The sequence below is a fragment of the Cyprinodon tularosa genome, unplaced genomic scaffold, assembly GCF_016077235.1.
Source record: "Cyprinodon tularosa strain WSP-4 unplaced genomic scaffold, ASM1607723v1 ctg223, whole genome shotgun sequence".
NCBI classification, from domain to species: domain Eukaryota; kingdom Metazoa; phylum Chordata; class Actinopteri; order Cyprinodontiformes; family Cyprinodontidae; genus Cyprinodon; species Cyprinodon tularosa.
In genome coordinates this window covers 711,312-736,500 of record NW_024038833.1, presented here as the reverse complement: position 1 = coordinate 736,500, position 25,189 = coordinate 711,312, and the positions used below count along the sequence as shown (strand labels likewise).

At 37.4% G+C, this 25,189-nt stretch overlaps 1 protein-coding gene across 1 annotated transcript; it reads right to left on the bottom strand.

Moving 5' to 3' along the window:
- Window positions 1-4,807: 4,807 nt before the first annotated feature.
- Window positions 4,808-22,146, bottom strand: atp6ap1lb (ATPase H+ transporting accessory protein 1 like b). The gene is made up of 7 exons (XM_038286324.1): window positions 21,904-22,146; window positions 10,532-10,569; window positions 9,887-9,969; window positions 7,749-7,987; window positions 7,525-7,575; window positions 7,199-7,442; window positions 4,808-6,856 (listed from the first exon to the last, which is right to left on the bottom strand). Exons 1-7 carry the CDS (start codon window positions 22,035-22,037, stop codon window positions 6,620-6,622), a joined length of 1,026 nt encoding a protein of 341 aa, XP_038142252.1. The 5' UTR covers window positions 22,038-22,146; the 3' UTR covers window positions 4,808-6,619.
- Window positions 22,147-25,189: the final 3,043 nt, after the last annotated feature.

Below are 25,189 nucleotides of genomic sequence, written 5' to 3'. Positions count from 1 at the left end.
ACTAAGACTAAGACGGATATCTGCCCTATACAATCAAGGACTGAACATCCCCCCCTGGTCTCAGGTGTTAATTTCTTGTAGAGCTGTGCATTTCTGTCAATAGAGTGTCAATCCCATGTGACTGTGACTGCAGAGCCCTTCGCTTTTGTAACTTGGTAGTAGATGTGAAGAGTGATGCAGTACAGTGTCACATGATGAGAGTAAATGTGGAACAGCATGAAGCTTGGCAACAACTATCCTTTTCATTTTGGCTTTTGCATTGTCATCTTTGTACTTACCTTAACATCAGAAAACTGTCATGCTATGTTAGTGAACAGAGGGAGTTCTGTATATATTTTGCATTGAAACAGTATCTCAAATGGTGGACTCACAGTTGCAATGTAAGGTGTGGATCGATACTCATGCAGGAAGATGTTCAGTATTTGTTCCAAGGGAACACCTCATGTTTCTGCAACATTTAGTACAGAATATCCATTCATCCATCAATTTTCTGTCACGCTTATCTCTGCTGGGGTCGCAAGGGTTGCTGGTGCCTATCTCCAGCTGTAAATGTGTGAGAGGCGGGGTCCACCCTGGACAAGTCACTAGTCTATCGCTGGACAACACAGAGACACATGGGACAAACAACCATTCACATACACTCACACCTAAGGAGCATTAACAGAAGCCAATTAACCAAACAGTCATGATTTTGGACTGTGGAAGGAAGCTGGAGTACCTGGAGAGAACCCATGCATGCACAGGGAGAACATGCAAACTCCGCATGAAGAAAGACCCCGGGCTCTTCTTGCTGCAAGTCATAAACACTATCCACTGTTCCAATGTGCAGCCCCGCAGTGCAGATTCTCTCGCAGAAAACAGTAGCTTTCTCATTTGCGTCATCTAGTTTTTTACACCCATCGGCAGTTGTGTTGAGTGTCCATGCTTCGAGTTTTTTCCTCCATAAGTCATCCATCCTGGATCAGAATCAGATTCTTTTGGCTTTCAACTATGTTATTATGATATTTTTTTTATCAACTCATTTACTTTGCAATAGGTCAGCCTAAAATCAAAACTACATCCACTACTCTAGTCAAATATTCATATACTGGACTAAGAATTCTCCACCACAATTTTGCACAAAGCTGAGGAGGGTCACTCAAAACTAAACCTGGCTTGAATCTGATAAAGGTCCTACTACTTTTAACTGGATTAAAATTGCATGCCTTCATTTTATGAGACCTTTAATCAGCACCTTCAGATTTAGACAAGCAAGATTATAGCATTATATTGTACTATTTGGTCAAACTTGGACTTAATCATAGAACCCTATCAGACATTTTTTTTGTAACCCATTACATGGTGCGCATTTGGTTGTGAGTGGTTTACTGATGTTTTTGGAGAAGGGGCTTATGTGCCACGAGTGTCATTTGTTCAACAATTCCACTGCCTAGTGATGGCAATGGTTATAATGGCAGTAGTAGTTTTATAGAAACCGGATCTTTACAGGGAAACAAGACTGGTGTATTTCCATCCTCAAAAATTAAAAAAGAAAGGGAATACCAATATTCATGGGTAATTATACCTGTGATTTGAATATTAAGTGACTGAATGCTAAGTGAAATATATGTGTCAGGTTCGGTGGAGGTTAGTCAAGGACCCAATTGCAGAGATCAGGAGGCAGAGATGAGCTCTTTCAGATTTAACTTAAATTCTGATGGTAACAGAAGCAAAAATCCAGAAACAAAATAAAGAAACCAAAAACCAGGAGACGACAGGGAAAAAAATACACAGGGAGCAAAGCAATTAAGAGAAACTAGCACTGATGAACTGCAGAGGAGGATAAATATGGGAGCCAGAACTAAGAGTGGAGTATAGGGCTGGGCGATATAGAAAAAAAAGCTTATCGATAAAAAAAAAAATGCATATTGATCGATATCGATAATTATTTAAAAGATTTGAAACCATATTTTATGTGCAGGTCTGCCTGGACTTTTTAGAATTTTGCTAAATGATTTAATTTTGATAAAGAACACAAACACAGACTTTGAATTAAATCTTTATTTAACCAACTGTTTTAACCATAACAGAATTGTTTTAAAGAAAAATAACTTAAGAGACCTGGGTTATGTTATTAAATACTGACAAAGAATAAACTAAAGTGACCAGAAAAGTGACCAAAATGAATATAACAAATAAATAAGTTCCCCCCGCCCAGCCCTAGTGGAGTAATCAGTTAATTCGGAGCAGGTGTGGACAGAACCTCCTCAAAAGCTACACAATTAAATCAGAAGTTTACCGTCAATTCAGTTGTTGTAATGTTTATATTTTTTACAAAAGTTTGGGAAACCATAGTAAATATATATTTTTATCCTTAGGTCCAATATTTTAAATCTAATAATTTTTTCTAACACTAGATGTCCCAATTTCCCAAAAATAAAAAAATAAGTTTTCTTCAAGAACCTGTAAAAATATTGAATACATTTTCATCAGTGTAACTATAGAGAACTGTGATTTAAATTTTTGTTTTAAGCATAAGCATGTTCACAGACCAATTTCCCTTTCTATAATAAATTCTTTTGTCTTGTGGAATTTTTTAGACATGAATGTAAAAGACGCAAATCATTAAACGCAAATCATTAAACAAAACCACCACTAAGTTTAAATTAATTAAAACTGTCATTTTAATTGTCATTTTACTCTTAAACAAAATGGAAGCTGTGGAAATCTTGCTGTTATTGCACGAAAAATTAGTACCAACTACTTAAGAAACTCTTCTACTTGTTTCTCTACTAAATGTACAATAAATGACTTGGGGTACTGTAGAAATAAAAAAAAAATGGTTTCTTAGGAGAAGCCACTCATTCCATTAAGTAAATTTAAATTGTCATTCTCTGCCTAATCTTCCTCATTTAGCACTGATTCCGGGTTATTGGTGAACTGCTGAAATCCCCTTTTGCCACAAGATGTCGCTGTACAAAACACGATTTATTCTCATACTTATTTTTTTACTTTTTAGGGAGAACTTTTCATGAAGGTATTTTAAATATACAAGTTTTGACATAGGTAAAGATTGGCCTAGCTTTAAAAAAAAAAATAAAATAAAACACAACAAAAGCAACTTCTGCATGGGCTTCATTTTTAGGGTGAGATCTGAAACCTGAATTAGGGCCTGATGTCAAAGAATCCAAATTAGGGGTGCCAATTAATGTGGATTTAAAAAAAATGCATGCACATACTGTATATTAAAGGTATAGTGGAGGATTGTTGCTAATTTTTTTGAAAGATCCACCCTCTACACAAAAACAATGCACATGCACAACCCTTTACCTGCTCCTGAGAGGGAAAGCCTATTAAACACGTATGCCCGTTTCTCCTTGTGCACGCTCTGTTTATAAGTTCCTGTTTGCATCTCTCATAAAAGCTTATTTTCCAAAAGAAAATTTGCAATTTTCCACAATGTCAGACTCACCACCGGTAACTGAAAATGGGGACGAGCACGTAGGACAGCCTTACGTAAACATACGACCAGAAGGATTGACAATTAGGAGGATCACTTCTTTTGATGATCCACCTGGAAAAAGAACATCCTCCACTCTACCTTTAGGTGCGGGTGTTACAGGTGATCAGCAAGGATTGTGTGTGAAAAAGATGTGGAAGTAGACTCATTCCACCACATTGGATGAGAAATGTGCTACTGGTAGTTTGAAACAGGCCATAGTGGAAAGATACATTTCTAACAATGGAGTTGAAAGTTATAATGATCTGCAAAAAAAATGGCATGGATAATAAGGGTGCCTGTTATTTGAAGTACCTCAAACTACAAACAAAAAGTAAAGAAAAACAAATATGAAAATGAAACTCATTCAACAATTACAAATCTTGAACATTTCTTTCTCCAACCCCCTTTGACAAAGAGCTTTAAACAGCTGGATTTACCTTCACCAAGTCCTCATAACACCATCTTTGCCCAAATAGTGCATTTTTGGCCTATAATAATTTTACTCAGCATAAATGAGCTTCATACAGAGTTTGTAAGGTAACCCAGATAGAAAACCTATTGTCCTTTTACAGGCTGTGATGGCTGTTCTCAGGTTTGGTTTTTAACAAAACTACTACAATCATGCTGTTCTTTTATTTTTGTTTAATTACATAAAGATAGTTTGCTTCCACTACGTTAATGTGCGCCAGCCTAAGCAGGCATAGTTTTAGGATTGTAATTTCTGACATTTAAAAGTCATTGGTAGGGGCAGAAATGTATGGGTCCAGTTGGCACCTGACTATCAAATGTGCTGAAAATAGAATCAAAACTGCACCCACAAAAACTTTTGAAGATTAAAAAAGTGCTTTGAGGATGGTAAGTATTTACATTGCTTATACTCTACTCATAAATTTGCATGATGTGGTCACTGGAATATGTTTTACATACTCATGAAGGCACACACCCACAAAAGTTGCTCCCTTTTTACTTTTCAAGCAGATCACTTTTGCAAACGTTAATAAGGCTTCCTTTGTTTTAATACACACAAACCTTTTGAAGATCAAGTCCTTGGTCTGGAGGACTGTAACAGTTTGCAAAACAAAAGTAAAATTTGGAAGGACTAAATCGAAAAGGGAAATTTTCCATTCAATTGTGATGAATAACTACAAATTCTCTATAGTTACGTTTGTATGTTTTACATGCTGTACTACTTCCCTGATCCCACTTCAGATTAATCCTTTCAACTTGTTTTATTCACTGCAAAGGAAAGCTTTAAATTACTTGAAATTAATTGATAAAGAAAATGTTTATAATAAATAATTTGTCAGATAGAAGAGCAGCAGATCAGTCCCTCAGAATATCAGTTTATTGTTCATTTTACATCAAGTAGTCCTTGGACAAACTGTCTCCGATCAGTCCATAGATTGTAGGATACATTTATGACCAAAGAACACATTTCACACTGCTACAGTCGACAGAACTGCCATATCGAATGTTAAGATATCTATTTACTGTCATGCTGAGAGTTTTTTTTTCCAGTAATAATGACCTACTGATCTGTAACTGCTGCTTGTGAGGGTTCTGGCGTAATAATGGCATCTATATTTCGGTGACTAAATGGCATTCAATAGTGACGTCTGTCTATGGTAGGAATCTTATTTTAAATTGTACAGTTAGGTAAAACTGAACCTCATCGTGGCCCAGCTTAAAACAAACACATACTGAATGTAACATTTTACCCTTGTAGAAAAAAAATCATATGCATTGATATGTTTACCAATCTCAGTAAAACAATTGTACAATTGTATTATTTAGTAGTTGTGCAGTAGTTGAAGAGAGTAAACAGCTATGACCTTAGAGAGATCTTATATTTACAGCTCCGGATATCATTTTGGTTATGAGTTTTAGCATAGTCAACCTGTACCTAATAGTTGTTGTGATTACAATAAATATAAAAAAATGATCTCCGCAGAGTGACACATCTGTACATGGATGCATTTTTTTTTTTACATAGCTGTAATGGTTCCCTTTCATTTTCACATCATCTCACTCTGTGTCAGACCATATGTTATGGCAACTCATGTGTGGCTTCACTTTGGCAGTCAGTTTGAGCAGTCTCAGTTAAGGTCCCACAGCCTCCTTTGTTGAAACAACTTCATCGAATGAGCTGTTGCATTCCAAAACCTGCATTACTGCAAAGCCATCAGAAGGACCATTTTTTTTTTGCAGCATATTTCTTTGTATAGTCTTTTTATAGTCTGCTGTTAGTGCTTCCGCTACTAACAAATGTTGTGCTAGTTTATTGAATCCCCCTTGTTCTGCCTGGTCTGTAGAAGGCCATTTCACCATTATGTTCCAAGCAACAGTCTTGTTCAGTCGGGTGAGGGGCCGGAGGTTCTGACGAGCCACTAGGGTTGGTCCATCCACCCGAGCCAGATGTTAGGCCAGTAGTTCCTAATATTTTCATTCTTATTTCACCAAAAGTCTCTCCATTACCATTTTCAATTGTGCCATATCTTATTATTTTAACCCAGAACTGAAGTAGGTGCCCACCTGCTTTCTTGTTATCAGGAAACACTGTGCTAGCCCGTGAACACCAGCCTATTTGGACATGCAGCTAATAAGGCTATCTCAGCTATAAAATTGGCTGTTATAAGTTTACCATTTTTGCAGCAGTGTTAGACAAAGTATACAGCAATGAAAGCTGAAAGGACAATGTTGGCGATGGTTGCTTGCAATATGACACTTGGGAGCCATGTGATACATACACTTAAGCTGGAGCATCTGAGTTAGCTGTATTGGCTGGGAGTGTGAGCTTGTTTTAAGGGCCAGCTGGGACAAAGACCTGTGCGAGTCATTACTCTTCAGCACACTGGGACAGATGCTGGACTTTGGATTTACAGCCAATAAGCCATCTCTAGGAGAGGCTTGGAGTTCCCCACAAGATGCCTGTCAATGAGGAGAGAAGAGGAAGTATCCAGCCACACTTTGCTTTTACTTAAAAGAGTTAAGACTTATGTTTTGACAAGAACAGGCAAAGTTGTCATTTAGTTGATGAAATATTCAGTTGAAGATACTTTTTCCCTTTTGCAGCCTTGATTCTCAACTTCCTCTTTCCTCATCTTGCCACTCTGTCATCCTCTTTCTCCTCGTTCTCCTTCACAGGCTGTTTTTGTCTGGTAATTCTGCCTCGGGACTGCGGGGGAAGTAGACAGTGGCTTTGTGCTCCTCATAGCGGTCAATGTGTTTGAGGTGTACCACCATGTGCAGGGCATAGGCTAACACTAGGAGGAGGATTAATGATGTAACTAGGCCCATAAGAATGGCTGGTGTCAAAAATGTGGCACAGTCACTGGCTGACGCAAACTTCTCCGACTGTACATTGAATGCCTGGATCTGGAAGAACAAAGAGGAAGGTGGAAAGATAAGATTAAGCTAAAGCAAATAGGTCAACTTGTCTGCTATTGGGCTTGCCAAGCACAGACATATTAGACAGATGGGCAAGTTAAGACAATTGAGCAGATGGCTGAAGAGATAAGACAGACCGACAAACTGCCAAAAGGACATCAAACTGAGAGACTGCCAACATACTAAACATTCAAAGGAACTAGCTGGCTAAAATACAGACACATGCATTCATGAAAAAAATAGACTAAAACCTTAAAAAAAACTGGACATGCAGATTCCATTAGAGGATTTAAGCTACCAAAGGGTTGTGCTCCTTGTGTGACAGTGTACCTGGAAATCAGTGAAAGTTATGTGCCAGTTAGCGGATGTGTCAGTGTGGGAGCTGGGCACAAGCAGGGTGTCATATTTGTGCAGGCTGCTGACGTGCTGGCAATGGTAGGATGAAGTGGCAGGAGCGTAGACCTCACTGGCGTTGAATGTAGCCTCTTGGGTCCAGTTGTACTGGATGTGAACGCTGTCTAGTGTGAACCAATTTTGCCCAGCAGCCTCATAGAAAGTGTTGGACATTTGGAGCCTTGTGAAAGAGACAGTTAGGTCAATGCAGTTAGTTGTAACCCTAAAACTTAAATTGTTTAAATTAGGTATTGCCACATTACCTGATAACTAGACCTCGTAAGTCCTCAACATCACCAAATCTCAGGGAAAGTCTGTGGCAGAACAGACCAACATGAAAATATTTTACTCAATTGATCTAAAGTATATATTTAAGGAAGTTTCTGTAATGTGGATGCTTGAACTGTTGTTACATCAAATATCCACCTTGTTTTCTATACTTGCTCCAAAGGAAATTCTTTTCAAGGGTCAATACTTTGGAACTTACATAGCCTTATCCTTTGTGCAGATTGAGCCCTTAGTGTCCACAGGTAAGCTGGGGTTGAAGACTTTCTCAGTCAGATCGATGAATGTGTGGTTTCTGTAGCGGATCGCCAGGCGTTTTGCCTTAAATAGAATGCAAGGCTTCCCATTGTAGGACACGCTGAGGGGACCATAAGGCCCCATCAGAGACTGCAGCAGCTTCCTTTTACTGAGAGACATCCCAGGCTGATGCCATTTAAAAGGCTGTAAAGATATAGACACATGGTATTAACCCACTTCAATAAAACCCACAACCAGTATATCAACAACTGTGGCATTATTTTACTGTCCTAAAGAGGACACCCTAATATTCTTTTATTTTTTTATGGATAATACATAGTATATACAGTTTATTTCAAACTGTATATACAAACCATTGTTGCAACCCCTTGCACTTTTGAATATTTCATGATGTTACAATCGCAAGGGCCCTGCATTTTACAGGAGTTTAATGCAATGGACCAACTATGAATAGTGCATAATCATGACTTAGACTTAGACAACTTCTATTTTCATTTTGTACACACAGTGTGTGCCGAACAAAATTCCATTTTGTACAGCTCTCATGACATTTCCATTTCTTAAAGACAGCAGTGATCAAATGTAAACAATGTGTCTAAGTCTAAGTCTAAGTCATAAAGTAAAGAATATGTATTGTTACCAACATAGTAAATAAATACAAACATTTATTTAATACATTTTATAGAGCACTGTGGAATCCATTATCTAAGAGGATAGAAAAATTGCAAAAAAAAACAAAAACTGAATGCTTTAAATCCAAACATTTTGTGTTAATGTACTAGACAGAATACAGCATCAGGATTCTGTTTTAAGATTGCTCTTAAATCAGTTTAAATGAGTTTGAGCAAAAAGAAAATGGCTAAAAGATGTGTGTAGACATAGATGTGGAAAGCTGCTGGAGATGACCCTAAAAGACTTGCATCTGTAAATGAAAATAAATTGGTAGTTCTCCAAATTATTCAATCTGGGTAAAAGCTGGTCTAATTTTTCACTATGCAGTATAATTTGTTAGTCTAGAAAAAAATAAAAATACCAGCAACACATTTGTGAGAAAATATAAAACGATGTGAAATTGTGCAATGTTGCAATCAACTGTATGTTCCTCTTAAGATTTCTATGTAATATAGATTTCTATATAATATAGAGTTCTATATAATATAGATATTCAATATCAGATGAATTTGCTTCTTTAAAATAAAAATTACTTAAATTACATCAACACAAAAAAAACATAAGAAACACAATTCATAGCAAACTTTGTAAACGTTATAAAGTCTACTAAAATAGTAAACTCAGACATGACGCCATCAGGGTACTCTACATTACACATCTCTGTGATATGTTTTTAAAATACAATCCCTGATCTATTTTACTCTTACACCAAAGCCTGCCTGCCCAGTTGTGCTGTCTGGAGTGCCTTCGTTTTATTCATGCTGTGATATTTAATTTAAAAAGGCAATTTTAAAGGCTTTCCAACTTGTATGACCATAAAATGTCAGCTATGTGTAAATTATTATGCGATTCAGACTCCCCTTGAATCCCAAATGAGGAAAGGGCAGCATGAGGGAAGCAGGAATATGCATAAAAGGGTGTGCTGTTGCAGAGAAAGCACTTAGTTTAGTCTACTTACACAGACTGTTGGCTGCAACTATTTTAAACCTGTATACTCAGAGAGTACATCTCATTGTAGTGTGCTGGTTGAGCTACATTAAATTTTCAGTAAAAATTTTTGGGTACAGCTGGATTTTTTTGACTGAGATTACAAGAAAACAAGAGAAGAGTTTGAAAAAGCAGACACTGGACTCACCCAATCTCTAGAAAACATGTATAATTGCCTGTTTGCACAAGATAATGAAGTATACTGTGGAATGCTATTGAATTTTTGGTCACAGCGGTACTGTGTGTGGGCGGCAAAGATGTTTTACCTCTGGTGAATATGAGACAAACATTATTCCTTCACCCAAGGTCATGCAGTGTGGCTGAGCGAGCATGCTCAGTTTTGCTTGTGTATTTCAGTGTGTGTGCATTTGTATGAACCAGAGACGGGGGGTGGGTGGGGGGTAAGTGAAAGCTGAACACTACCTGCAGTATTCTCCGTAGTGGATTTTCATCTTCGGGTGTCAAAATCACCTCTTCACTTTCCAAGCCATACTCTCCATCTTTACCTAGAAAAATGCACACAAACAAAAGTGTCACTAACATTTAGATCATGGCGCAGGTGATTTGCAGTGCTTTATTGCAGATTGCAGCATAAACATAAAAGTTGTGATTATGTCATATACGCAGTGCACACGTGCACACACACAAAGAACAAAGAAACCTGCATCCACCTCACTGCTAGTGTTCGTATCTATTTCGAGTGGCTTGCGTCATCGCACTGACTCATCAGCAGCCTATTTCAAAATAAGTTCAGTGTTTACAAACACAGTTCATTTTGTCCCAGATACATCTTCCCTCATAGTAATTTAAAACAAATTAAAAACTGATTCTCCATGCCTTTGTGTCATAAGGTGTTCATATAGCTATAAATTGCCTTATATTTCACTGAGGTGTTTGAGTCACATACAGGCCCCTCTTGAAAACCTGACTAAATAACAAAGCAGCAGAGGTGGCTCGGGAGTCAAAAAGCAAATGCCTTTGTCAGATCTGTGCAACTCATCAGTATCAAAAGAACCATGGCAGGTTAGACTGAATGAGGCCTTGTGTCAGAGTGGATTTGTTACTTACGTGATGTGACTTTTATGGCTTGATGGGGGTTCTCTTTGCTGTGGAAGAAACAGAAAATATGATGAGACCTTCTGAAGACTGAACAGTTTATTGCTTTGAGCAGTGGTGTTCAAAGTGTGCCCTACAGTAGGAGGCATTTGAGGCCTTGGAATGGTTTTGCACATCCAAATCTTTGCCTGCTTGCAAAGGTGATTAGTGCACAAGTTCACATTTAAATAACAATGTTGATGCAAAGCATTTTATGAAAATTAAAAATCTTCTTAAATTCAAAGGTACAAAAAAGTAGTTTTCTTTTCAAAACCATGTTTGTTCACTTTTAGTTCAAAGTAAATAGGATCACTGACATGCAGAGAATTTTACTCAGTGAAAGACCATTCATTAAACTTGTCTAAATACAGCAGGCACTTCCAAAGAATAGTGAGAATTTTTTGATGTTATAAAAGAGAAAATTTTCTGGACCAAGACAATAAAAATAACAACAAGCAAAGACAACAAGAAACAGAAAATATAATGTTTTTTTTTTGTCCCAGACTGTTTACATTTGATCCCTGCTGCACTTTAATGAATGGAAATGTCATAAAAGCTGTACAAAACGACAGTAGTACTCTATGTATACAAAAGGATAATACATGTTGTCTAACTCTATGTTCTAAACTCATTAATAATTTGCAGATCCCTTTTCAATAAAGTAAACTAACACCTGCATTTTATAAAAAATTGCATGTTTGATTTATTGTTAATCAATTGAACATTTTAATTAAAAAAAACACATACATTTGCATTGGATTCTTTTTATTAAAAAATATCAGATTTTTGTTGCTCACAATTGCTTTCTATTAGTCAATTTAATTACAAGTCACAAAACATTTAGATAATTACTGTTATGGCAGGATAATAACTCTGTATGGGCAAATTCATTAAAGAACAAAATGCACTTGATTTATATTCAGTATTTTTTATTCAACCAAAAATGGTTACATATGAATTTACATAATGATGCAGTAGTTTTCACAATTACCCTAATTACATAAACTTATACTGAGATCAATTAAGGGTATGCACAAGTAATCTAAAAAAATAGTGCACTAGTGCTATTTTTTAAGTAGACTTGTGATAACAACATTGAATAACATTTTATTATATGACCATAAAAACATTGTAGGATACAGATGTTTCTTAGTCATTTGAAAGAAAAGCAGTTTGAATGAAAATTAACAATCACTGTATTAACTTAGTTTTGTGCAGTTCAGCTAGAATTATTAGTTGCTTTAATGATGTTATTATATCTGTGAGTATTTGCCCAGAAAGAGGACTATGTTACTAGATAAAGATAATTTAGGGTAATTCTTGCAATATTTGTAATGAGCTAGCCTAGTGGCTACTGTCTGAAATGGTACTGACCTATATCCTGCACATGTGATGGAGAAACAGGCATTTCCTTGTTCTTCACGTTTACCCCAGCTGTCCAACGTATTGTCTTAGACCTACCCCACAAAGCACAGAGGCTCTCTTGAGGCTAATCCTAATCCCTTTTTAAATGTCTAATCACAAATATATTGTGTCAATGCTCACTGGGTGGCTCTATCATGGCCAGTTATGCTTGTTGTGATGTTTAATGAAATGCTCTGACTAGGTGGTCTGTCCCAACCTAGCATTTGTGGTCATCTGGACTCACTCTCTAATCGCCGTACAACAGCCAGTAATAATGAGCTTGTGGGAGGTAAACCTTAATACCTGTGGTACTGGGAACAACAGTTACTGAGTCACCAGACATGGCGTCCATTTGTTATTGTTGATGTCAAACAAAACTGGAAGCAATTTTGTGAATCTTACATGAAAGACCTCTGTTTGTATCATTACTATTTTCTATGCAAGCATTTCTCGCCTGTTTGTATCCGGACACTAACTTGAATTTAAATAATAGGTTGTTTTGTTTAGATGTCCCTAGAAGTCACAGCTTTAGGGTGGGCTGCCAGTCATTAAGTTTATCCAACCATATGGTGCAGTGTTTACCTGTGCAATAATATGCAGTTTGATGCCAGATAGATTAGGATTAGCTGTGCAGACAGGCCAACTCCATTGAAGCCCAAAAGAGGAGAGACATTGGCCCTGACCAAGGTGAGGGGATTAAATCATGATGTCAGAAGCTACAACAGGCTGAACAGTTCAAGTACATCTGTCCTGACCTCTGAAAGTGCTGATAATTGCAGGACGGTGTAGGAAATTTGCAGCTTGAATGGGCCCAGTCTAGTTTAATTAGATTTGACGGAAATACAACACGAAATACCCCCGTCGAATTACTCCTTAATACATCCAAGAATTATTGCTTATATTTTCTTTGAAGGTAACAGATATCCAAACCAGTGATCAGGTAGAACAAGTTCATGCTCCTCGAACCCTTTAATTTCTGTCACATTAAAACAGAAAGTTTTAAAGTATTCTGTTAGAAATGTATAACTGATTACCACGAAGGAGTCTGTTACTGGGAAGTGAAGGGAAATGGTACACCTCTTTAAAAAGGTTTTACAAATATGAAATGTGTACCATATATTTGTTTTTTGCCATTCATTGTTTGCAATAAAATTTAATCTGTAATTGGGATTAATAACTTTCAATGCAGTAATGGAAAAAGCCTTATAGAGTACAGGTCATTACAAGCTTTGTCCGTCTGGAGACTGAAATCTTGGCTCTCTTTGTTAAATAGCCCGATTCAGAACGAATGGAAATCACCTGTGGGCATCCTCTTTCAAGTCTTGCATGAAGCAGCACAATACATGAAAATCTTATGATCTAATCCATTATTTTGCACTTCTAAATGTGTGTTACCATTACCCTATGGGAAGGAGAACATGTTTCCAAATCTCTTAAGTCTTGCTGTTTCCAGCAAGTTTTATTTAAGATTGTATCTAGCTCACCAGAAGCTCTTGCTTTGTCACTTAGCGGTCTGAAGACTGTCCATTGACTAACATTAAATTTAGTTATTGTATCTATGCCTAATCCTGACACTTACTCTAACCCTAATCATTACCAGTATTTTTCTAACTGTTAACTTAATCTAAAGTGAATTCACACCATTGCTCTAAACTGACTACCTGGCAATAAAAATTGTGATCCAACACATTAGACCAGCCTTTGGTTTTCTGTTGGTTTTAAAGGGTCATTAAATATATAAAAAAAAAAAAACAGTCCTGATTAGGTAACATAAACCAGTACACACACCATCACGGTCTTTCAGCATACGGTAGGTGTGGTCAGGGTTGGCAAACTATAAATTAGGCTACTATTGGCTTTCTTTCAACGATGGCCTCATCCTTAAAGTTGGTTCATCAAGCTAAGATTTGTCAAGTGCTGCACATTTCAATAGTTGTCGCTGAGCTGCCATGGGACTTCTGGCTGCTTCTCTTTTAAGTTCAGTTGTGCTTTTTTGGCCTTAATTTGATATAAAAAGAATTGGACTTTGTTGGGTATGAAGTTTCAAGGTTTTGCCGAATGTTTTTTAGAGGTTAATCTTGCTTTGGTTTGATTTATACCTCTCAACAACTTTAGCTCTGACTTTTCTTAAGTTTTTATTTTTCAGTTAAATAGGATCCTTGTAAAATACTTTGACATTTGTAGTTGGTACACTGAAAAAAGTGACTTTTTGGTGCAGTAAACTCTATTAGAGTATTCGTCATAACCCTGAACTTGGCATACCTTCCCACCTTGCGCTACACTTTAGAAGTCTTTAGAAGTAAAAACTTTTCCTGGAGTTGGATGGATTTAAACTGTCCCCTTAAACACCCTGAAGTTGAAGCTGCTTTCCTAAATGCATTTATAACTTTGACATCTCAGGGTAGGAAAATGTGGCATCAAATGCCAAGATTTAGCAGTGGTTTCCAGTTAATCTTAGTGGAAGGTTGCCTGCCATTAATGTGTTTTTAATGTTCATTAATGTTCGTTAATGTTACCTTATTTTGTCAAATAAGGTAGGCTATATGTTATTTCGCGAAAAATAACAGATACCTTTATTCAAATATCTATTAGAGATGTTATTCTTCACTGAGAATGGTTAGACAGTTTAATCTGTTAATTTTTTAGTGTGTTGATTTTGTTTCATTAAATGTTGAAATTGCACTATTTTAGTGTGTAGGTTTGTAAGATTTTTATTGCATATTTGAGTAGTGGCTATATTACCAGATCTGTGTTGGATTTTGTGTATATGAAACACTGTGTATTTGCTGTTTTTTGTTGTTGTTTACAAGTCATACCAACAATATATTTTTTTGGTACAAATTCTAATGCAGTACAACATAATGCACATTTACTATTAATGCTATGTTTGTACATGCTTTTTTTCATTTAAATAGTTAAATATTCTTGATCTTACATATGAGTATAATTCTGTAACGAATGTTTCAGAGGGTTGTAAATTTTTTATTGCATATTTGAAAAGAATTATTCCAGTTAGAGGCCTGCTCAATGTTGCAGTTGGTAGCACACGCCTTGCAGCAAGAAGGTTCCGGGTTCAATTCCAGGCCCGGGGTCTTTCCGCACGGAGTTTGCATGTTCTCCCTGTGCATGCGAGGGTTCTCTCCAGGTGCTCTGGCTTCCTCTCACAGTCCAAAAACAGGAATGTTAGGTTAATCGGCTTCTCTAATTTCTCCTTAGGTGTGAGTGTGTTTGTGAATAGTTGTTTGTCCTGTTTCCAGCTGGGATTAAGCGTGACAGAAGGATGGATGGATGGATGGATGGATGGATGGATGGATGGATGGATGGATGGATGGATGGATGGATGGATGCCAGTTGGACTGTCAAATTTCTCGCTGGCCCATGAAACATTGGGCAATTTAATACAATAGGGTATTTACTTCTTTGTTAAACTGTTTAAAACGAAAAATAAACTGTTTAAATAAATGTATAGACTATTGGTTCGATTTATTTGGTAACATGTATTAAAACAAAACTGGCAATGATTACCTAATATTAGTGGGTAATGTAACATAATGCAACAAAGTAAATCAATATGTCAAGTACAAGAAAATTTATTTCTACTTAATTACTTCAAAACGGCAAATACTACAGCGATATATATGATTTACTTAAAGATTTTGAGTAAAATGATGTTTTTGCCTATGAAAAACAAGTACACTGTACTTAATTTGTTTAAATTAATCTAATTTACAACTTGGATGTAATATGATAAATTTTACTTAATATCTTTACAACTGTTGTGTCTTATGGAAAGTAAAATTCATTTGATACTGGCAAGTAAGTGTTACTTGATATTGCAGCATTACATTTTACTTAAATCATCTGCGTGCAAATACTTATAACATATTTTTTTAAGTAAATCTTATGAGTTGTTTTTTTCAGCGTATGTGACAAAATGTGAACAAGTTCAATGAGCATGAATACTTATGCAAAGCACTGTAAACTCACAACTATCTTTTGTTACATACTGTGGAGTAATAAGGTTTCTCTGTGGAAAAATGAAAGTGACTGGAATTACAGTAAGTCTGTTAGAACAGGTAATGATGGCTGCATGCTGACGTCTGAGGACTTCGAATGAGTCTGTGACCAGGGTGAAGATACCGTGTTGTCATTTGCTGCAAATAAGCTCGTCAGTCTACGTTCCAGTGTGCATCTGCCAACTTCAGCGTCAGCATCATGATTGGCTAATTCCAGCAGGATGTGTGTGAGGGGGACTGTCTTTGTGTGTGTGACTGCCTTTGTGCAGGTTTTTAGGCATCTGCTACCCACATACGAATTGATACCTTGCTAGGCTATGTCTGCCAGTGTCATCTATGAGTAACAATATAAGAGTCTATTTATGTAATAAATGCAAATATTTATATTTTCTACTGGTGAATGCTGGGTAAGCATGGGAATTTAAAGAGGTGCCAAGTCCAAGAAACCTTTGGCAGCAGGCAGCTGGGACTGAAACCTCAGTAGCATGACAGCTAACTTGGATGGTGCGCACTTATTGCCTGCACTGATACTTGAGACATCAATAATCCCAGTGCTGCAATGAGGCTTCAACCTCCACATGACTCCTAGATTAAATATGAACATTGAACTACTTAACTAAAATAATTACTTCTGTGTACCTACATGGTCTCAGCTGGTTGCCAGGAGTCTCAGGAGTCCTGGCAAGGAGTGAACACGAGAGTTATGAGAAACCCAGCCGCTGTGCTCCTGTGCTAGTTTTGCAGGGTCAGCAACCATGGGCTCTTGTGGGCCCCCATCATTGGTTGAGTTTGTCACACAGTGGTGGGTGCTGAGCAGGTCCTTTACATAATCAAAGCCAAACAAGAGCTGCTTTTTTGGCTCAATAAACTGCTCCAACAAAGAACCATAAATATGTGTTTATATAATATACAAATTTCCGCTGTAGAAAAGCGGGAATCAAAGTGTAACTCCCCACTAAATTAAATTTTTTGAAGAAAAACTTTAAATACTCTGTATAAGGGTGCTATGTTATAAAATTTAATTTCATTTTCATTTAAACTTTCTTCATTGTGCAATATCTGCCCAAAGACCATCTTATTGCTGGGTGGAACAATCTTAGGGTTGAACAATGGCTGATGCAGTTAATTAGTACTGGTATTGGTTTAAATGTTACACGCTTATGTCATTAATAATGTATGGCAAACAGACGCAGAAGCAATTTTTGTGCCTTACATGATCTCAAGACATGGCTGCCGAATGCACTCATGAATTGGCAAACATCTGATGGTTTCAACTAATGCAGATACAAGAAAAAGAATGCTAGTATAGACCGACAATATTAGCCAGCCGATTGGTTACAAACATGCGTCCCTGTAATGGGTCATCGAGTCCTCCACTGCCTTGGCAGCACCACCTTCAAGCATTGCTGAGTCAGCTTCTTGAGGGAGCGGTGCAACTGGTAAGGATCTGGCCGAATTGGCTCCTTAAAGCCTCCCTAAATTTCTGGTGTTCGAAAAATCCTCAATCATTGAAGATCTACTCATGGTATAACTACTAGCGTCACTCAGCCTCATTGCAGTGGAGCTAAGCTGGATGCCACTCTCTCTCAACTAGAGACTGACATTTTTTCGGGAATCCCACGGGTCACGGGATTCCCGTGGGATTCCCGTGGGATGGGAGTCAGTATTAGTAACGATCACGGGATTGGGACGGTACAGGATTAAACATTAACGGGAGCAGACGGGAGCGGGAGCAAACCAATGGTAACTTCCGCTCTGAGTTTTTCACCCGCGCTCAAAAACAACAAGAATGGGAGTGGTGCAGGAGCGGGAGTCATTCTGAATGGGAGCGGGATGGGAGTGGGAGTAATTTCACCAGGAGTGGGATGGGACAGGATTTAGATTTCTACTCTGGCCCGGGATCGGGACGGGACACCATTTTTTTCTGTGGGAGTGGGACGGGACAGGAGTGAAAATCCACTCCCGTGTCAGTCTCTACTCTCAACCCAACAATACCCCTGCTAAATCCACAGAGCTCATCCGTGCACTCAGCCCTGCCCCCGGGGGTCAGCGGCCATTTTAGTGCATTTTTACACATTTTAGACACATTTATTTTTTTTTTCTCTTGGGTTAAGTTTTTGCTTTTACTTTGAGATAAGTTTCACTTGAAGTTTATATTAACACTCTTTTTTTAACTTTTGGGTTTTAAATATTAATGACAGTGCTTCTTTTGGTTTCTCAATCAATACTTTTCATTGAATGTCCTTCTTTAGACGGATAACTGATCTCTTTTTTTGTTTCTCCCAGCTGTGCACAGTTGAGGAGAAAAAATGTTAAAAAAAATGTTTTCTCCAAAAACATAAGTTCAGTCTGCCTCTGTAACAGTGCTAAGCCACTGAACTCAGAACTACACGCCTGCCTTTTCCCATATCATACATCAAGAGTGTTTGGCTGAGGACACTGGAGTTTTGACAAAACCTGAAATGTTCAATTGATTACGATATTATTTAGTAATCTGTCAGCTTCAACCCAAGGATGTTTTTATTTTGTGTAGAGTCTTATAACTTTATGAAATGCTGCAGTATTACTGTGTTATTATGAATTGCAATGTTTGATTAAAAACTTCAGTAAAGGACAGTATCACTATTTTTTTAGGCTGCCCTTTGCAGGTACCAATCTTATGTCCAGTAATGTCACTGTAATTTCTACATTCTAACACTAATTTGAGGGTTTGTTAGCATCTGTTAATATTTGTGCTGTTCTTCTCATATTACTTTTTATTTTCCCTTCATGAAATTTAAAACTCAGCCTAAATGTTAAAAGAACAGGTATCTTATATTTAGTATTAGTGGATAGTAATGATTAGTAAATTCTACATCAGAAAAAGTAAATGATGTTCTTGAAACTGACTTATGAAAACTCATCTTAATCCCCCTCTCTGCAGGTGCTGTTTTATAAATAGACTTGTTAGTAGAGATTAAGATTTAGCTGTTCACTAAGATTCCAACCAGGCCCTTGCGTCCAGTTCCAGTATAGCTTTGATTGCAGCTTCAAATTAGACCTCAGGTTAAGCACTTGACTCGTAAATCTCCCTGCACCTTGGATATAAAGCAGTTAAAGTAAGGACACCTGAGCTTGCAGCTTTATGTTATGATTATTGCATTAGAGAGTATTGCATGATTGTTAATATCAGTAAGATTTTCAGTCTATCCAAGGAAGCTTCTTGGCCTGTTTACTATAGTTAGATTTTGACTTTTTATCCCTAGAAAATGTTTGCTGTCTTTTAAGCCTTAAATGTTCAGATTAGTGATCACTGATCAATCAGTCAAAAAACATCTCAATAATTTGCACTAATTAAAGTATTTCTTATTTATGTTCTGCTTTAAAAAATAGCTTATTTTATTATATAACCTAATTCTACAAACAGAACTATAATTAACCACTGGTCTTTAACCCTTTAATCTTTCCTGATCAATCGCTAACCTTGAACTCATAGGTTGCCCTGTAATGTGCATCTATCTTTGTTAGGGTTTATAACCGTTTTAAGATTGGTTTGTAAACGCATTATATTTAGTTAATTGTTCACCTGCATAGGTGTCAAAAATGCATTGACCCACATTTAAGTCAGATCTGAATAGAGCTTCATAAAACTGCAGATGAGTTAGAAAAGTAACCTCATGTGCAAACCTTAGCTAGAAAGATGGGGAAAAAAACTCTTCAATATAGAAGAAATTAATATTATGGCCAAAATGTGAAAAGTAAAAAAAATATATGCTTTCATAACAAATGTCAATAAATATCTAAATGTGGTTTGAATAGAGTTGGGGTTAATTAAATGGGTTAAAAAGAATGACTTTTAGCATTGGCATTGTCAGATCTGAGTGTTGTAGCAATCTGAACAATTGGATCAGATTTAAGTTTCATTGGTTTTTTTTAATAAAATCTAATCAGATTGATTTAAAATCAAATCAAAATGGTTGTGATTAGAAGTCTGCTATCAAACACTTAGCTTTTAGCTGCATTAGGTGATAAGGGTTTTTAAAACAATTCAGTCAAGTTTATTTTGGAATGGTGATAAAATGTATTTCTTTTGGCTTTAAACTTATAATTGTTAACAATTTGGGCCTCAGGATGATATATAGTCAACCTCCTAATTGCATTCAATAAAAAAACAAACAAAAAAGACACAACTTTGAGTGATAATCTCACAAAAAAATGTAAAAATATTACTTTTAGAGTTTTGGGGGGTTGCAAATATCATAAAATAAATCGGTTTCTTCATCTATATCTTATAGTGATTAGATGTACAGAATTATTGTTGATTTTAACCTCAGACTGACTGTAGCTCAACTACTTTTCATAGCATGTGTCGATGATTGACCCTCTCTAGATGTTTAAAAAAGTCACTTACAAAATTGCAGCTTAGTTTGCCGCCCTTTAATCTGTAACCATATTTGGACCTCTTCTCTCTATTTTCGAAATATTAGCGGGTAAAATTGTTTTACAACCACTGCATGCAACACGTTTTTGCCATTTTTTCCTATTTCTCATTATTTATTACAATTTTTACATCATTCACTAAACATATCACAATGTTGTTTATTTACAATTTTAACATTATTGGACTAGGCCTTTTTAATTCAGGTTTCTAGCTTTAAATAAAGCTAATATTGTTATTGTTTTGTTATTAGCAGATTTAAGAGGATCAAGAAACTAAAGCTTAGTTTAATTAGATAATGTAACAGTAGCTCTAAAAACTAAAAAAAAAAAAGGTTATGACCACATTCTAGTAACACAAAAATATATCCAATAGGAATCTGCTGGGTTTTTTTTTTTTTTTGTCTGCTTCATTCCCTGGTGTCTTCTAAGCCTTTCATCAGTGGGGTCTCTATCTCTTTTTTTCCTCACACACATTTAGCTCCCTCCAAAGCATCTGATATTTAAGGCATAAAAGATTGCTATTATATAACAGACTCTGTGAGTGAGTCAGAGCTGAGATCGGAGTGTTGACCTGTGACTGTTTGCTGTTATGTTGAAGAGTTACACGTAAAGTTTGATAATAGGACACAGCCTCCAAATCCCAGGGGAAATTTTCACATCTTTTCTCTCCCTTCCTGACAAAATGGTAAAAAGTTTTAACACCAGTCTGTTGGGGTTTTATAAAACCCAAATTAAGATGGAATTAGACTAGATCCCTGGGAGTCTGGAAACCGTGGTTAACTAGAATTGCAAAACCTTTGTAGATGCAGTTGTTGTGTAATAAAGGAGCAAAGTAAATGCAGCTGATTGGGGTTTTAAATCAGAGGATTGTGAGAGCCATCACGCATGGCAGGGTTTCAAGAGCCTTACATGGCTTTGGCACAGCTTGATGGTAAGCAGGGGAGCCATGCTAAAGGCCCTCGCTGTCTTGTGACACTGCTGTTAGCCCAGGATATTTTATCCAGAGTTCACATGCAAGGCAACATTTGCATTACAAGGGTTGAAATGCTTTCTGGCTGCATCAGCAGGAACATCCAACTAGATGCATCATCTCCTTATCCTCCATCATCCTCTATTTTTGCTGCTCCCATCCCTCCTCTAGATTTCAAGAGTCAGTGCCCAAGCCTTATTCAGCTCCCTCTTGCCAGACAAGCATTACTGTACAGAGACAACAGCCCCATCTGTGATTGATGAGCACCGTCTGATGCAGTCCCATACACTGAGACACACAAAGCCTTGAAGCTGAGGACTATCCAACACAAAAACAACACTGCTTGAATGATTAGACTCACAATCTGAGATGCATCCTAGGTGATCTGTAACTAAGGAAGGCGAATGTGGCACAAAGCCCTCTTAGAGAAGACGTACACATCAGCATCCCTGGGTGCATCTCCAGTACCCCTCCCCCCCTTTCCCCCCTGCACCCCTCCACTGCTTCACAGCCATAGAGAGCGAGGATGAACTCACCTTCTGTCCAGGATCAGAGGCACTTCGTCATAGATGAGTCCCGGCTGGAATTCTTCCTCAGTGAAGGTGAGCCCAGGCCGGCTGAGGGTGGACAGCAAGGCGAGGGAACAGATGAGGAGCGCGTGTGCAGCCATTGAGACAATGAGAGGAGACTGCTGCTGTTTGAGCACCGCTTCATAATCTGCTCTCCCAGCAAGCGCCTGAATCTCTGCTCCTCTGACTAGCAGCCGCCACAGCCAATCAGCGGCTCAACACAAGCCGACGTGTGTGCGTCACAGAACCCCTCGCTGCATCCATCCAACTTCCACCCCTCCGCTTCTTCTCCCTTTCTCACCCTACTGCCTCCTGTGTTATCCTCTCAGTCTGCTCTCCCTCCCACATCCTTTCGTGTTCTGCTCTCCTGTCCTCTTTCATACACACATAGCTGCAGGCAAGCCCTAAGTGTGGACAGCAGATAATTCCTTTTCATTAAAAATCTCATCATACCTCAGTTATGCAACAACAACAAAAAAACTCTTACTCTTGAGGCTAGAGACATGCACTTTTAAAATAATATAAGAATAATAATTTAAAGAAAAGAATCATCAGAGCAGGCTTGTACAAATGTTAACTGGAAAATCACCTGGCAATGTCAAGGTCAGGTTTAGTGGGAGCCGGATGAGCTGAGTGGGTGTTCACACGTCTTTAAGTGGCTGGAGGAGAAAAAAAGGAAAGAAACACAGAGCAATGACTGCATGACCTAGATCTCCAATGCGCTGCCACAGTGGCAAAACAATTCAGTTGATGTGTTTTTGTGAGCTCTAAAGGGGCCTGCGGCTAAGGAAATTGTCCAGTGAGGCTGCAAATATGGATGACAAAAGCAGCTGAGCAGCCGTAGGATAAGAAAAGAATGAGGGTCCAATCCTGACGACCCTTATGGCTGATCCTATTTTATGCTCATTATTCAGCCAGCCCCGGGATTTTGTTGTTAGCCTCTCATATCTGTTATTTTCAGATCTGATGACGTGGGGATTTTCAAAGCAGAGGGTTCAGTGTAGTTATATAAGCAAATGTTGAGGCATACTGGCATGGTAGATTGGCCACCATTGATGCATTTTAAAGAAAAGTGCAAAACTAGAAAAAAGATAAAAGTATTTAGGTAACCCTTTGTCATCAAAACATTGGGAAATTAATTGATGATTGAGTTGCACATCTGCACAATGTGGATATTAACAAATAGAAACACTTTTCTCAGGCCACTTCTAGGAAAAGTATTATATAGAAAAAAAGAAATTGTTCTATTTTTCTGAAATAACAACATAATTTTTACAAAAATAAACAATAAGGTTCTGTTTTCCTGAATTAAGTAGAAAATGCTGCCATGATTTCATAGTTGATGTTCCGTTACTGATGGTACGCAGATTTCTAAACAAGTCTCCTTTTCTTCAGTGAAGCTTCAACATGTCCCCTTTTGTTTTTGTTGTTTTATTTCATTTTACTTTCTTTTGGAACTGAGACACTGGGAAATGCTGCTGTTCAATGTGGTGAGGTGGAGTAACGGGAAATGTTGTTTTTTTTCCACGTTTAAAAGGAATTCCTGTGGCTTTGGTTCTTTTTGTTATCCTTTAAAGTCCATGACCTGGTGCTGTTCAGTCATTGCAGAATCTCACCTGGGTTGTGGATCTCTTCCAGACTTGCCATGGGCTTTTTGGCTGCTTCTTTGATTAATAATCACTCTTGTCCCATCCTGTGCAGTTTGCTGTTGTGGCATAATTCTTCCAGTTTTAGATCATGGTCTGAATAGCCCTCTATGTGATTTTTAAAACTTGGTATTGTTGCATAACCCAACAATGCTTCAGTGTTTTTCAGCAACTTTTGCCAAGATCTGTTCATTTTCCTTCATATTTCTTTTCAGTTTCATACCTAAAAAACATCTGAGACCTTCGGTGGACAGCTGTATGTACTAAGATGAAATTGAAAAGTGCTGCTGTCATCACAGCTTCACATTAAACACAGAGATGCACCGATCTTAAAACATCCTTCAATTTTGTAATGACTTTAGATTAAACAATTCCTTTAAATTGAAATGTTTCATAATAATTAGATTTTTTTTTCATTAGGCTGTATTATTATTACTAACATTGATGCAATGCAGAATTTATGAAGACTGGTAAACATATTAAAAGATCTTCCAATATATTTATTCACTTTTTTTTAACCAGTAACAGGTGACTTTTCTATTCTTTCTTATACTTGTTCTCTCTAAATTAGTAATATCTCTGTTTAATAATACCTTTGCTTTAACACATCTGAGTAAGGGTAATTTTGCCCCTCTTAAGAGACTTCCTGCTTTCCCTTCCATATTTTTAATATTATACTAGTTAAAAATCCTTTTGATGTTTTTAGACTTCAGATTAAAGTTGTTTTTAGGCTTCCAAATGACCTCAACGTGGCACCGTTGAAAGTTGAATGTTTAAACTGCAGTCTTAAAAAGCAGCTCTGCTCCATTGGTCAATTGCTTTCAATATACAGTAATTCAGAAATACTTTATTGAACCAAAAGGGATATTAAATGCTGTGACTCGTTTTGGGGGTGAGTCACTGTAGATAATGACTGTAGGCTAGGAGGAGCAACTCTGGAGAAGCTTCTGACTGATTGTCGTACAACAAGAGTGTCTCTCTTGAAGTTACAATGATACGAAGATCTACATGTACCAGAGGCCTGATGATTTTACTTTCACTTCTTTACGCAAAGGATATCCTGAGATGAATAACCATAAAAGTGGCTAGCAATTGTCAGATTATATATGTTGTTAAATTCAGCCAATTAGAAATGAACACCCATTCAGAAATATTGAAAAAGTCAATCCACCTTTCTGTTGCGCAGCTAGATATAGTGCAGGCTGTTACTTCACTCTATCTGTGCCTGATTCAGCCATGAATGAGTTTCATGATCATAGATCTTCTGAAACAAGGCTCTCTACTTCAAAAGGCCCGATTTCATGCTCATTTCACTCTGGTTCTCATGTACCTGTTGATCAAGTTCATGGTTCAGAGAAAGATACAAATAAAAAAATAAATCGGTAATGTTACCCTTACCTGGTGTTCTGATTGTCCTTTGATCAAATGTAAAACCACCTGCAGAATGAACCTTCTGAGCTGGGTCTAAAGCTGTGGGACGATATTTCTTAGAATATAAGGACGGCTGACACTGTAGATTTTTGTAATGAAATAAATCATGATTTACTTCCTTAAATGTCAGGGACCAGGAAACACACTGAAGCTACTATTAGTGAACACATCCAGTG